Genomic DNA, 13,794 nt, shown 5'->3' with positions numbered 1-13,794 from the left:
CAAACATGGCTCACGAGATGGTTATAAGGGGTATGCACTTCGGGATGAGCTCTGGAGCGGCTATCCAAAGAATGAATGTTTACAGGCGTAATGCCATATGCTTGTTGTACAACATAAACTATGAATGACTCATTATGACGGTTACCACAATACACATACTTCATCACCCCCAAATGTATTATTGTTATGATTTCTTCAAGATATGTTCACGTTAAGTTTTGCATGAAAGTTTATGCTAATGCTTTGTCTCAGTTATTGTTTTAGTAAAAATCCTTTTATGCATTATTCTTGCTGAGTCTTTAGACTCACTATACTTGAATGGTGCAGGTAACGAGAATATCGATACTTTCATCGATGAATATGTTGGTGGACATGAAAAGGAGCTATGGTCGGTCCAGTGGGCGATGCATGAGTGCGAGGTATTTGGATGAGATTTTATCAAACAATTATTTTATTCTGATGAAGGGAAAACAATTTTTAAATTTTCATTTGATTGTCATGTTGGCAAAGTTTGTTGAAAGTTGATTTCATTATTTCGTGCACTTTTTAATACTCTTATTTAATAAAAAAGATGATACTTCCGCAAAATTTAAAATTTTCTCCAAAATTTTTAAGTATGTATGTTTGAGTAACACTCAATAAAGTTTGGGACGTGACACTTTACCCTAATGCATATTTCATACTATGGTAAGAGATTTCATGCACTATTATCTTATAAGATCATATAGGATATCCACACCCATAGGTGAGCGGTGAATTTCCGACTACAATGCACTGGCTCCTACATGTGTCGCAACTGTACCCAATCTCACCATCTGATTGACCTTCATGGAGTCGGTAAACGAGTCAAAGCACAGTCGTAGCATGTAAAGCCTCAGTTTTGTCTCTGGTCAAAAGGACTAATGGTGTACGACCATAATCACGGACTTATCCACTCGATGAATGATAGCCAATCAGAGGCTGAGCCAGAAATAAAGTAAAAAGTGGCTAAAATTTTTGAAATATCAATGTATTTATAAAATTTATATAATATATCAAAAATAATAAATCTATATGGGCTGGGCTATAATCAATTTTGGCTAAAGACATAAAAAAATTTGGTTTAAAAAACAAGATATATATCTACATGGGCCAAAGCAGACCTGGGCTGTCACCCCCTCCACCCGCCCTTGTAGCCAATTGAGAAGTCCGAGAGGGAGGGTACAGTGAACTCATTGTATGAACACTAATCTGTATGATGAAATATCTCTATGTCCATACCAATGAAATGTGGTACACAACATCACATCTTCTTATAAGCAAACGGATGAAGAACTTGGGTGTACGTTGTTAATGATCCATTTAAATGCTAAAACTTAGACATATAATTTAAATCTAATCAGTACAAACGAATATAAGTTACATTAATTTTTTACGTTTAATTTTTTGGTCATTTTATTTCTCTGATCATTTTTCAGTGTCTTGTTGGAAAAACTCACATTTTAATGGTAAAAACACATGCATGTTGTATGGTTTTAATGAAAATTTTTATACATTCAACTACACATTATCAGAATTATTAAATGCCATTTATTTTCGTAAAAAGAGGTTATCAGCTATTTTGAGATTTGATAAAGATGTATACAACTTAGTAATTTACCCTTCTAAAGGGTTACAATGAAGAATACAGCCAAAGATATACGATTCTTTCTAATACAAAAAAACCAATATCAAAGGGTTGCAAAAATAAGGGTAAGGCAATAATTATTGTTACAAACTAATAAAAAATGTGAAATATTTTTGTCACATTATTAATTTCTGCTAAACTTCGTTTGGTCTATCGCCATATTTGATGACAATGTTCTATTTTTCGGAGGAAATATGAAGGTCCCACAGCAAAACATTAGAGCAACTCTCGGCTGGAATCCCCTTTAAATTGGTTTCCTCTTCAAGAACCTCTTTTTCAACAAATTTTAGTGAATCCTGAAATTAAATTTTTGTTTTAAAAAAAAGGAGTTTAGACATGAGAATCTAAATTGAAAAGTGGTATTTTTAAAATATATCAAGTCAAGTCTAAACATTAAAATATCACAACTTAACATTAAAAATTTTTACAGGCCAATAAGTTCATATAAATAACCAGGAGAAATGGGAAGGAAAAAATAGTCAAATTTAACTATATTGAAATAAATTTATCGAGTGTAGAACTGATGCCAAAACCCAAAATCATAACATCTTATGAAACTGTTTCCTGAATCAATTTTGTTATATAAAACTCTATTAATCCAATCAAATTAATTAAAAATATTATTTTTTACTGCGAAAATATGAATCAGATTGATCCGTTTCACGGATATAGTTCCATAAATCATCTAACAAAAGATCTACTCTAAAAATACATGAAGAAACCACCTTATATTAATAAGTGCAATATTATACGTGTCGAATTTCTCCGTAAATATAAGGAAACTAATAATATAAATTGACGTGCGACACAAGATTGAATTAATTAGAAATACCCGTCACGTAAAAATTGCTTTATTCTTTTAAAAAAATTGAATATTGTATTGCGCACGTGCGCGCACACACACACACACATATATATATATATAGAAATTTTTCGTTGTCCAATCATGTTTTCCCACTTGGTCCGCGACCACTAAAACCCGGTAGTGGATTTAGTGGTTTTTGTTTTTTTTCGCATCACTAAAACCCACTACCGGGTTTTAATTGTAGCGGACCAAGTGGGGAAACATGGTTGTGCAGCTGAAAATTCCTCTCTATATATATATATATATATATATATATATATATATATACTAGTCGTCTGCTCATGTGCTGCTTGTGTGATTAAAATATGAATATTATTTATTATATACATATATTATATGTTTGTTACAAATCAATTTAAAGTTAAAAATAAAATAAGTTGCGTGTGTTATTAAAATATTAATATTATTTATTGTATATATGTATTATATATTTGTTTCAAATTAATTTAAATTTGAAAATAAAATTAAATCATAAAATGAAGATTATAATGGACAAATGAAGTTTAAAATAGGGATAAAAATTTTATTTTTTTTTAATTTTTGAAGGGTATTTTAATTTTAATTTTGTTACTATATGATGCTCTTCTTTAAAAAGATAAGTAAGATGTAATGTACCTGCAATGCATCTTGAACAGATGAAGTGTGTCCCCATCTCTCAGGATCCCAAAGAACAGAGCTATTGAATGCAAAGCTTGAGATATGGATAGAGGGTGGTGTTGTATCTATTAAATAGCTCATTTTATTCAAATGCCACCCCATAACTTCCGAAGAATTGCAAATCGGCCCCTCGATTATCACCCTCTTCCTGTTTGCTGATAGTTTCGCTATTGGCCACGTTCCAAATGCCCTGGAAATCAAATCCATTCCGCTCGTTTTATCACAAATTATAACTAATGATAAAGATTAAACAATATATTTTCCAATGTTGTCATTGTAATAGATAAATATCCATGAAGATAGTTAGAATTATTATTGTTCTCTAGCCTAATTAAATAAACATAAATATTTTTATGAGATTGTTTTATAGATAAATTTTGTGAGATGGATTCAAAATCGATCCGACCAATGTAATAATAGTATTATTTTTTTATGGTGAAAATATATTTTTTCACTATATGTATGAACTGTCCTACATGAAACCTACTTATAAACAAATAAAAAAGAGAGTGAGTATCTCGGGTGATTCGATGCTGGCAGATGGGCTACCAAATCAATGGTGTAGATTTGATCTGCAGATCAAATCAATTGATCTGCAGATCAATCTACACCATTGATCTGCCCTTGGGGTAGCAACCCCAAAGGTAGCATAGAATTTCTCGAGTATCTCAAATTTAGAGTTGAGTTTTAATCTGCGTTTTTCAAGTGGTATTTGAAATATACACACACATTCAATAAAGATTTTGGGTTCAACTAATACATAAAGTCAACTTGCATTAAAGAAATATATTAGAGAATTATGGCCAGTGTGAGTTGCAATAAAGTTGCAATAAAGTGTGATGGTTTATCAGGTGTGCATATAAGGATAGCGGTGACGAGTTTTCAGACTTTACTAAAACCGAGATTTTACTGCAACCCACACTAACCACAGTCCTCTAATATTATTTATCTATATATCTATATATATTTGAGAATGAGAATTTTCAAACTTGAATTTTTAAAAGAAAATAGGAAGAATAACTAAAAATTATAATAGCTTCATCAATACTAGATACCTTATAACAATTGTCAAAAAATAAAATATGGACTATGATATTTTATAGAATGTTCGATACCGTTTCAAGTTAATTAAGAAGATAATTCAGGGACAAATTATTACGGTTGGCACATAAAAAAGCTATGACACGAAAAGATGAATTTACAAAAAAATAATTAAATAATAATAATAATTCAGGAATTGGCAGAATAAAACTTACTGAATTGCTCTAATCTCTTCGAAGAAACTGAGATCATAAACATTGGAAAGCCCTGCAAAGTGGACAATTCCACTCAATCTGTGATGTTCAATGTGATTAAGAGCAATATTTCTCTGATGATCCATTTCAGAATCGAAATCTGTGAAATTTTCTTTGAACACAACATGTCTGTACATGATTCCCGTTTTCCTTAGCATCTCTGAAACCTTGGATTCGTCAGACTTCTGTTCCACAACAATCCATAACAACGGCTGAGCCACCAGCTTCAGTGTGTTGGCAAGTCTTAAAAGCAGCACCTCGCGAAGCCTATTTCTCCTACTTGTGGAAGTAACAACAATCACCAATCTCCTCGAATCGGTTTCTTGAATTTCCTCCTCATCCTCCTCTTCTGACATTACCTCATTTTTCAAGTTCTGAACGTGCGCTTTTAGTTCTTGCCTCTCGTCCAACAAACTTCTGTTGAGATTCTGTGTTTTTGTCTGATGAAAAACTTCTACGGTTTTTGGGGCTGCAACATGGCCCGAGAAGATCGAGGCTCTACTGGCTGGGGCGAATCCAGTGAAGAATCCCATCACAAAACATAGTATAAAATGGACTATGGCTTTCTTCCATAAGTGCATCTTCTTCTTTGATCTTTCCAGAGATGCCATAGTCCAAGAATTGAGTAAAAAACTAATATTCTCCAGATTTTACCGGATTCCGACAGTTGGGAAGTTCTTGAGGAAGAGAATGAAGGATTTGGGAGAGGGGAGGGATGTAATGATGTGGGATTTGTGTTCAAATTCAAGAATCTTAAACAGAAGTAACGCAAATAATAATTACGCTTCTAAATATGGCGGGATACAAAATATAATGATTAAGAATTTAATATAGGTGAATTGAATCATATGGTTGTTAGTGAATGGAGTTATTTAATTGGCTAGGCTATGCTTGACAGGGTCATGCCTTGACATATAAGAAATAAAATAAAAAATAATTGCTCCCTTGCACCAAATAGTTGTTGAGATGTAAATTCATCCACCTAATTTATTTTTCTTTCATTTTTTTTATAATGATGAAAATTAGTAGAAAAAACTTGAACTCTTGTGCTATCATTTGAAGGATAATTGAATATACTTCACAGCTCAAAGCTTCAAATACTAATTCTTGTACTCCGTCACTAACTGCGGATACAAAAGAATGAACACAATACGGTGTATATAAAAATACCCAAAAAAGTTGTCTTTGAAAGGGATAAAATCTTTTTTTTGTGAGTTAAGAGCTTTGATTGACATCTAAAGCAATCCAAAACAAGTAGTAATCGTTGGAAAATGATTCATTAACTAACACACGTTTGACATGATTTAGAATGTTGGTATACAAGAAAATGAACGACTTCCTTAACAAGAAAGGAAAATATGTGCGAGGCAATGCCACAAAAAGTAAAGGCATATACAAGGTGGAAATTGAATCACGTATGAATTACCAATCTTCGAACATATCTTGAAGGCGGTAAACCAGGCAACACCCAGGCTGGCGAGCTGCTTAACCATAATGCTTCACCCGTCTCTTTGTGCTTGAAATCTGGTCCCTTCGGGTTTCTCTTGTTTGCTCTATTGTCCCACCATTTATCTGGATTTTCAACCAAATTCTTCCAAGATCTGTCAAGTTGACTTGGTCTGTCCATTTCACCAGGCCTTTCGCCAATAACCTTGACGTCAAATTCCAGTTTTCCAAGCCCTGGCAACACCCATTCAGGAGCACTACTCAACCAGAGTCCCTTATCGGTTACTTTTTGTTTAAAATCGGGGAAATTTTCCTTAATTAATCCATTAGACTTGTGATCACGATAGTCCCACCATTGCAGAGGATTTTTGACAAGTTCCCTCCATAAATCTAACTGCAACTCCGTGTCCTTTTTCTTCCGAGTTCGTTTTATGCTTTTCCCTTTACCTTTTCCTGGTTTAAACTTAACCTTGTCAACTATTTCACCATCATTTCGACCTAGAATATGCGAATCCATGTTGAACAAGACCCCTTCTCTCTTTTCCAAGAAATTAACTTCCAATCCCCCCACAAACTTAAGATTTTCCGCCAAAACACAAAAACTTCCGAGATACTGATTCAACATCAATTGCATAGGATGATCCCTACTCAACTTTCCAGAAACGAAAACAGTGTCATTCTCCTTCACATGGCACGCCACAATATGGGCCAAATCACCTTCAAAAACCAAAGGAATCAACAAAGAATTCTTTTCACCGCCATCTGCTTGAGAAATCACAGCGGCAGCAAAGCGTTTCCCATTAGAAGAAACCTCAAACCTCACAGCGGTCTGGACATGACCGATCAAATTCACCAAGTTTGCAATTTTTGGTTGGTATGGAATCTCTCTTGGTCTCGGCCAAGATGTTAGCACTTCACTGTGCTTCTTGATTCCCTGATTCAAGATTGGTGATATCTGAGAAGATTTCCGGGCTCCGGGCTTGGTGAATTGATAGGTTTTTTTGATGTTGCTAGTGGTTTCGATGGAGTAGAAATTGAATCGTTGCAGGGTGTTAATGATTCGGAGGAGAACAAAGGGTTTTCTTGGAGGCGGAGAGGGGAAAATCATACGGGTCGATAATTTGGCTCTGGGGTGCAGATTCATGGCGGGTAATGGAAATGCTTCAGAAAAATTGGGGCTTCCTTGATCCAAGCTTAGCTTCACCCGCTGTAGCACACTTAGTGGAGCATAATCACACATTTGAATTAGGGTTTCTGTAAGGTTTTGGGAAAAAGAAATTAAGAATTCTAAAATCTTTTTGTACAATGTATACTAGTTTATAAAATCATTTTTTATAAAAAAAATCTATATATTATATTAAAATTGAAATTTTGGAGATGTTCTTATAAATTTTTTATGATTAATTAGAATCATTATTTGAAGCCGAGTAACACTCCTGTGCAACGGTCTCATTCGTGAGACGGGTCAACCCTATCCATATTTATAATAATAAGTAATACTTTTGACATAAAATGTAATACTTTTTAATGGATAACCCATATAAGAGACCCGTCACACGAATATGACCCGTGCAACGGTTGCATACAAGTGTTTGCCTTTGAAGCCATAGGCGACCCGGTTCCAAGGAGAAGGGGTTGCGATAAAAATAAAAATAAAAATACTGTGTATAATATATCTTTAAGGAAAAATAATAATAAAATAGATAAAATGGAAAATTTCAGATGCAATAATGAAGAATATTTGGGAATCACCGATCATTGATGATTTGTCACAAACTTTACAAAGAAAAGATTAAGACGTTATAATTATTGAGATTTGTTATTGAATGAGTTTCTTTATTTTGTGTTAAATATGAGACGGTCGCTTCACACATGAATCATTAGTTTCATAGGAGATCATGATAAAATATTGAAGAAAGGACAAACATTCCCTATTACCATATTGATCAAATGTTTTATGAAGTTGTAGATTTGTAACTTCAAGAGTTGAATAGTTGTTTTAACCACGCGAACATAGAATTATTGTTAGGTTACTTATGTATAACTTGTCTTAATTCGTCCAATTCATTCTTTGCTTATGAAAAGAGAAAATTGTTTTAATTTGCTCAGTATTATCTATATGTTTTCTTCTCAATTGAGTTAAAGCCAATTGATCACCAACACTATGAATTTATTTTTGACATGCGAAATTGCGAAGTAACAATCAATTGTCTAAGATTACGAGAATTAGAGAACCTATGTAATAACACACAACTCATTTTACGAGATTAAATGATAAAACATGATTAAGAATAATCCTACTTAACCAGATGCTTAATATGATCAGTTATGGAATCGAGCTTCAGAGCAACCAAAGAGTTCGGATCCTCCGAATTGGGATCGAAAGCACCAAACCCAATGGCCAACATTTTGGAATCTGAGGGTGGGATCAGAACTTTCGAACAGGCGTTCGGAGCTTTCGAAGGTTAGGCCATGCACACTGAGTGAGGTGTCAATAGTGTTTTGACACATCAATGCATGCATGAGTCGGAACGTCCGAAGTGAGGATCGGAGCTTTCGATCACAACAGTTCGGAACATGGCAACCATGTGCAGTTCGGACTTTACGAACTAGGGTATAGAGCTTCCGAACTCCGCTTATAAATAGGTCATCCAAGGGCCTCATTTATTTCTCACAATCACCAACTCTCCTCTCAATCTTATTGTTTTTAGGGAGTTTCCAACCTTATCATCGAGGGCCGGCCAACATCGAGGTTCTTCCAGAGGAGCAGCGAAGCCATGCCCAATTGGTAACGCTTAGTCGTGTCACGCCCAAATTACCCAACTCAAATCAGATAACAAAATATGCAGTAATGTCAGTAGGAATCGTACCCACGAGGAAAGTAAAATTTAAATAGTGTTCTTAAAATACTGAAAATAATAAAAGGGGGGTTTTTTGGATTTTATAAACTACTATGCAAGAATTAAAATAAAAAAGATCAATAAACTAACGAGACTTGGTATCGGTCGACTACACCCTTGAAATTATTCATTCGATCATTGATTCCCTAAACATAATTAATTCACATTGAATATTCATCATTGAAAATTTAATTCATGTTCCACCTTAATTTTAGTTAAATAGACATCAGCGTTCTAAGTTAACCCTTACCCCATAAATTAACTCAATACCAGCGATTATATTTAAATCCACGGTAACATTCAAATGAGTAAAACTGATGAATCTAGACAACACAATACTAGCGATTGTATTTAATCTAGTCAATTGTTGTTCCTACGATTTAACAAATTCAACAGCAGAAAATATTAATCATAGTTTCTTTAAAAATCAGATGATTCAAACAATTACGGATTTGAGTTCTAATTAAGCAATAGATTGTATAGCAAAATCCCAAGGTGATCAATCCTAAAATCTCACATACAAGCATGTCAATCAATCCAAAACAACTCTTGATATGCAATTTGGAATTAAACAATGAAAAATTTGAATCTCATGAATAAACAAAATCAAGGGTTCGTCTTCCTCAACCAAGTACTAAAACTTAGCCAACAATATTCATGAATTTTCTAGAAAAATTCATGAAAGAAAATTAAATTTAAGAAAAGAGAAAAGAAACCTAGCCGCCAAGATGCTCTCCATGTTTTCGCCGTCCAAAACTGATTTCGAATAATTCCCAAGACTCTAAAATTCGAGATATATATTTTAATTAAGGCTAGAGTCCTTAAAAATAAAAATTCCTAAATTACAGATTTTTTTCCAAACAGCCCGTCTCGCTCGATCGGTTGAAGTCTGCGGATCGAGCGAGCATATTTTTCCAATCCTACTGTTTTCCAATTCCTTGGCACTGCTCGATTAGTTGAAGTGTACCGATCGAGCGGGCATCTTTTCTTGCAAATCTGTACGCAAACAGCATCAGCGCAAACTGTGACGTCCCGTATTCTAGAACATTTAATAAAATAGTTGCGGAAAAGGTTGGAAAATTTTTTCATAACTTAATAGTCATACAACGAGTGCATCACACCAATTCCAAAAGAATTTAAAAATCTAAATCTTTAACAATAGAACTCATGACTCCGTGTTCACGAAGTCTAATAAACACTGATGCAACTCAATAACAAAGATCATTTAAAATACGGCACGTCAAAACTTACTACTAACATTTAAATAGGAAAAGGGAATGTGAATTCAATTAATTATTATATAAATAAAATACAGTTGAAAGCAATTGAGAAACTCACTTAACAACTATCAAACTGAAATGAATATTTAAAAGACGAACCATTTGAGATCCTCAAAACTCATCTTTAAAATATTGACAATTTAAATAATTAAACTATTACTTTTGAACATCGTAAATAAAATATTGTAACAACATAACATAAATAAACATAGGTAAATATTTTCTTTATAAATACATCAGAGCTTTTGAACTATTGTGTCATGCAATGTCTTCGCCTCTTTGACTCTTCAGCCGTGCTACCAAAGCTTTTTAAATCAAAACTGCTAAAACATCTGCACCATTCAATTATAGTGAAACTAAAGGACTCAGCAAGATTAAAATATACATATCGATGTCATTATAGCTTCAAAATAATTTAAACTTAAAATGACTTGAGCATACATAACAGAATACCTTGAACTTGAAGAATTTTAACGTAAACATCATGGAACTTTAAACTTAAAATCTTAAACATGAACTTCAAAACTCTTAAAAGATGCAAGAAACTTAAACATAGACATCAACTTACTTAACTTTAAATCTTGAAAATAGACTTCATGCATATTCCCAAAACATTACCATTTCATTCTTAAATAAACTTTTGCACTTAACATCTAATAAATAAAATCATGCAACTTGGACAACATCAAATCATTAACATAAACCATGAACATTACATAGAAACTTATCATTTTGGGGTGATGAATTATGTGAAATAGTGGCAACCTTCATAATGGGCACATTCGTAGTTCCTGTTGATCAACAAGCATATGGCACTAAGGCTCATAACATTCGTTCTTTGGAAAGGCCCTCTCCGGAGCTCATCCCGGAGCACCAGTCCCGTGTACTTATCTGTCTCATGAGCCATGTTTGGAAAGGCCCTCTTCGGAGCCCAAACCGGAGCACCAATCCCGTGTTTGCCACCACAAAGACACATAAGACATCAAAATCTTTTAATGCATCAGCATATCATATCATGCTTCATCTTAACATCATTCATCATATAATTTCATTCATTATGAAACATCATTCTTTCATCGTAAATTCCGTCATAACTTTCATTTCATGAACATAAAACTTTACTCCATTACTTCATGCATGTCATAGATGATAAAAATCATACTTTCATATTGAACATAGGTTTCATGAATGAAATTTAGACATTTACATGCATCACATAGCGTAATCGATCCACGTAAGTCGTTCTTATCGTTCTTGACTTAAAACTTCAAACTTTTTGCATAAAAACTCTTAAATATATTTTAGAAGCCTTAAAAGATCATAAACATTAATTTAAGACCCTAAAATAACATAAAAAGAACTTGAAATTCGAAGGTTAGGCGCGGCCGCTCAATTCTCGGCGCGGGCGCGCTTAACCTGCGCAGATGGATCTTCTTGCTTGCTCTGAAACTCTATTTTGAAGCCGGAATTTGAAAGAGTGGTAAACAAGAAAGTTGTAGTTCTGGATCTTGGCTTCCTAATGCCGAAAACCTCACCTAAATTGGAGTTTTCAGTAAAACGTTATACTCATTCTCCCCAGATGTGTTACTGCCGGAATTCAAAACACTCGACACACTTTGGGGTGATTTTGACCAATCTTCCAAAATGATTTTGACAAAACCTAAAACATCAAAGTTATAGATAAATAAGATAGCTTTCAAATAAAATTGGCCTCATATCATTTGGATTACTACACTAATTTTTATTTTCAAAATCATAACAAGTATTGGTAATCCAGTGCCACCAAACACAACTTCAACACTTCAAACTTCAAACATAAACTTCTTTTACCCAAAATCCTAACTACATAAATCATCAAACCTCATCTTCTTGTAATTGAAAATGGATTAACTAACTTCAAAAGACTAAAATATTAAATGATTTTGCTTCAAAACTTTTAAACCGTAAATACTATCAAAATTTCTCAACTTCTTCAAAATCTCAAAAATTCATTTTCTTTCAATTAAACATCAATTTCTCACCTTTAAAACTTTCAATAACATCATAATCTTCAAAGATTTATTATTTTCTACACATCTATCAAAAACTTGTCAAGAACGACCACGTTTCACAATTTCAACAATTCATAACTTGACACTCGTAATTTCATGCTTCTTCAAAATCATAAACCATTAAAACATGCACATAAACATACATTTTCATATTAAAATATTTATAATCTTGAATGGGTTTCAAAATCTTAAAATGCTTGTTGAAAAACTTGCCTTGAATGAAGATCGAGAAGATCCGGAACCTCGGCAATGGACTAACCTTGGCGCAAATGGAATTTTAGAAGCTAAACTACTTTGGATTTGGGGAAGCTGATGGAACCAAGAAATGAAGAGGAAAGAAGAATGGAAGGAAAGAGAATGAATGGGAAAAAGTTGACGTGAAGAGGGGGGATGATAGAATAATGGGGTGGGGTTGAGCATGTAGTAGGAGGGGAAAACCATAGATTAATGAGGTGGGTAAATGGTAGATGGATGAGGTGACGTTTAATTAATAAATAACGTGTGTTGATTACTTAAAACACATTCAGGTCACATGTTTCGAAACGAACTGATAAAATATTCCACCTCTTGAAGATTAAAGTAAAATTATTACAATATTATACTTAAAATACTCGTAAAAATAATTCCTACGATCTCGTTCATAGGTTAGCTTCGTTCCGTGAGTTCAGAATCAAACTCGCCCTGAAATGATTAGTTCAACCGAGAACGTTAAAACATTAAACACACAAATCATGAAATCATATACATAATCATAACATAAAACAATTTAAAATATAAAACCATTAAATCAAGCATAACCTTTTAAATCATGAATAATAAAATGAAATAACTAAACATCATTTAACACAATAAAACATTTAAATGACAAAAGCATTTAAATAGCAATAACATTTAAATCAAAAATAATCAAATGAAATAACTTAAAATTCATTTAAAATTTCTTTAATAAATCAAGAATAGTTTTATGGATTTTCTGGATATTACAATCTACCCTCCTTAAAAGAATTTCGTCCTCGAAATTTGACTGGTCAATCTCCAAAAATATAAATTTTCCTCAACTAATCCATACAATCCCACACTTACATGTCTAATTTCCAATATTATTGTCTTATAAATCAACAATCTGCTGCGCACTCTGATAAAATAATATATCGCTCTTATTTGCAATTTTAACCTTATCAAACCAAAACACATATGTTTGAATCTGCCACGAATCCGCTTGATGATTTAATTTAGATCGAAACATATCTGTTCAAATCGGCTGTGAATCTGCTTTAAGACTTAATTCAGATCACCAAAATCCTCAAAATCTTCAGACACGTGATTCCTACTTATGATTGTAACTATTCACGGGCCTTATATTTTTCGGTGAATATCCATCACAAGTCTTTTATTTGTTCTTACTTATGCTTGTACTCTTTGTTCTTCCCTTATATTGTATTGTCATAATGATAGAATTTTACTAAGCTCAACCAAATTCTAGATTTCATCCGTTAAAACTTAGCATTCAAACTATTAACCTTGAAAATAAGCTTGTTCCAACTAACTTAACCTTGTAATACTCCGAAAGTAATTTCACATGCCAACAAATTTTCGTGTCACAGCTTAATCCTAAAGCATTTTTCTTATAGTCC

At 33.2% G+C, this 13,794-nt stretch overlaps 2 protein-coding genes across 2 annotated transcripts; both read right to left on the bottom strand.

The window, feature by feature from the left end:
• Positions 1-1,676: 1,676 nt before the first annotated feature.
• Positions 1,677-5,290, bottom strand: LOC140892799 (beta-1,4-xylosyltransferase IRX9). Its single transcript, XM_073301800.1, has 3 exons — positions 4,445-5,290; positions 3,147-3,378; positions 1,677-1,962 (listed from the first exon to the last, which is right to left on the bottom strand). The coding sequence occupies exons 1-3, from the start codon at positions 5,092-5,094 to the stop codon at positions 1,843-1,845; spliced, it is 1,002 nt and encodes a 333-aa protein (XP_073157901.1). The 5' UTR covers positions 5,095-5,290; the 3' UTR covers positions 1,677-1,842.
• A 345-nt stretch (positions 5,291-5,635) lies between these two features.
• LOC140891999 (protein OSB2, chloroplastic-like) lies at positions 5,636-7,174 on the bottom strand. Its single transcript, XM_073300723.1, has one exon. The coding sequence runs from the start codon at positions 7,167-7,169 to the stop codon at positions 5,895-5,897; it is 1,275 nt and encodes a 424-aa protein (XP_073156824.1). The 5' UTR covers positions 7,170-7,174; the 3' UTR covers positions 5,636-5,894.
• Positions 7,175-13,794: the final 6,620 nt, after the last annotated feature.

This window comes from Henckelia pumila, chromosome 3, assembly GCF_033568475.1.
Source record: "Henckelia pumila isolate YLH828 chromosome 3, ASM3356847v2, whole genome shotgun sequence".
Classification (NCBI taxonomy): Eukaryota; Viridiplantae; Streptophyta; class Magnoliopsida; order Lamiales; family Gesneriaceae; genus Henckelia; species Henckelia pumila.
This window is presented reverse-complemented; position numbering and strand designations above follow the sequence as displayed.

Excerpts from the sequence above, each read along its gene's own strand:
- LOC140891999 (XM_073300723.1), bottom strand. The coding sequence starts at position 7,169 with ATGTGTGATTATGCTCCACTAAGTGTGCTACAGCGGGTGAAGCTAAGC.
- LOC140892799 (XM_073301800.1), bottom strand. The coding sequence starts at position 5,094 with ATGGCATCTCTGGAAAGATCAAAGAAGAAGATGCACTTATGGAAGAAA. Across the intron at positions 3,379-4,444 it reads GAAGAGATTAGAGCAATTCA|GGCATTTGGAACGTGGCCAA; the intron begins GTAAGTTTTATT and ends TTTGATTTCCAG. Across the intron at positions 1,963-3,146 it reads CTGTTCAAGATGCATTGCAG|GATTCACTAAAATTTGTTGA; the intron begins GTACATTACATC and ends ATTTAATTTCAG.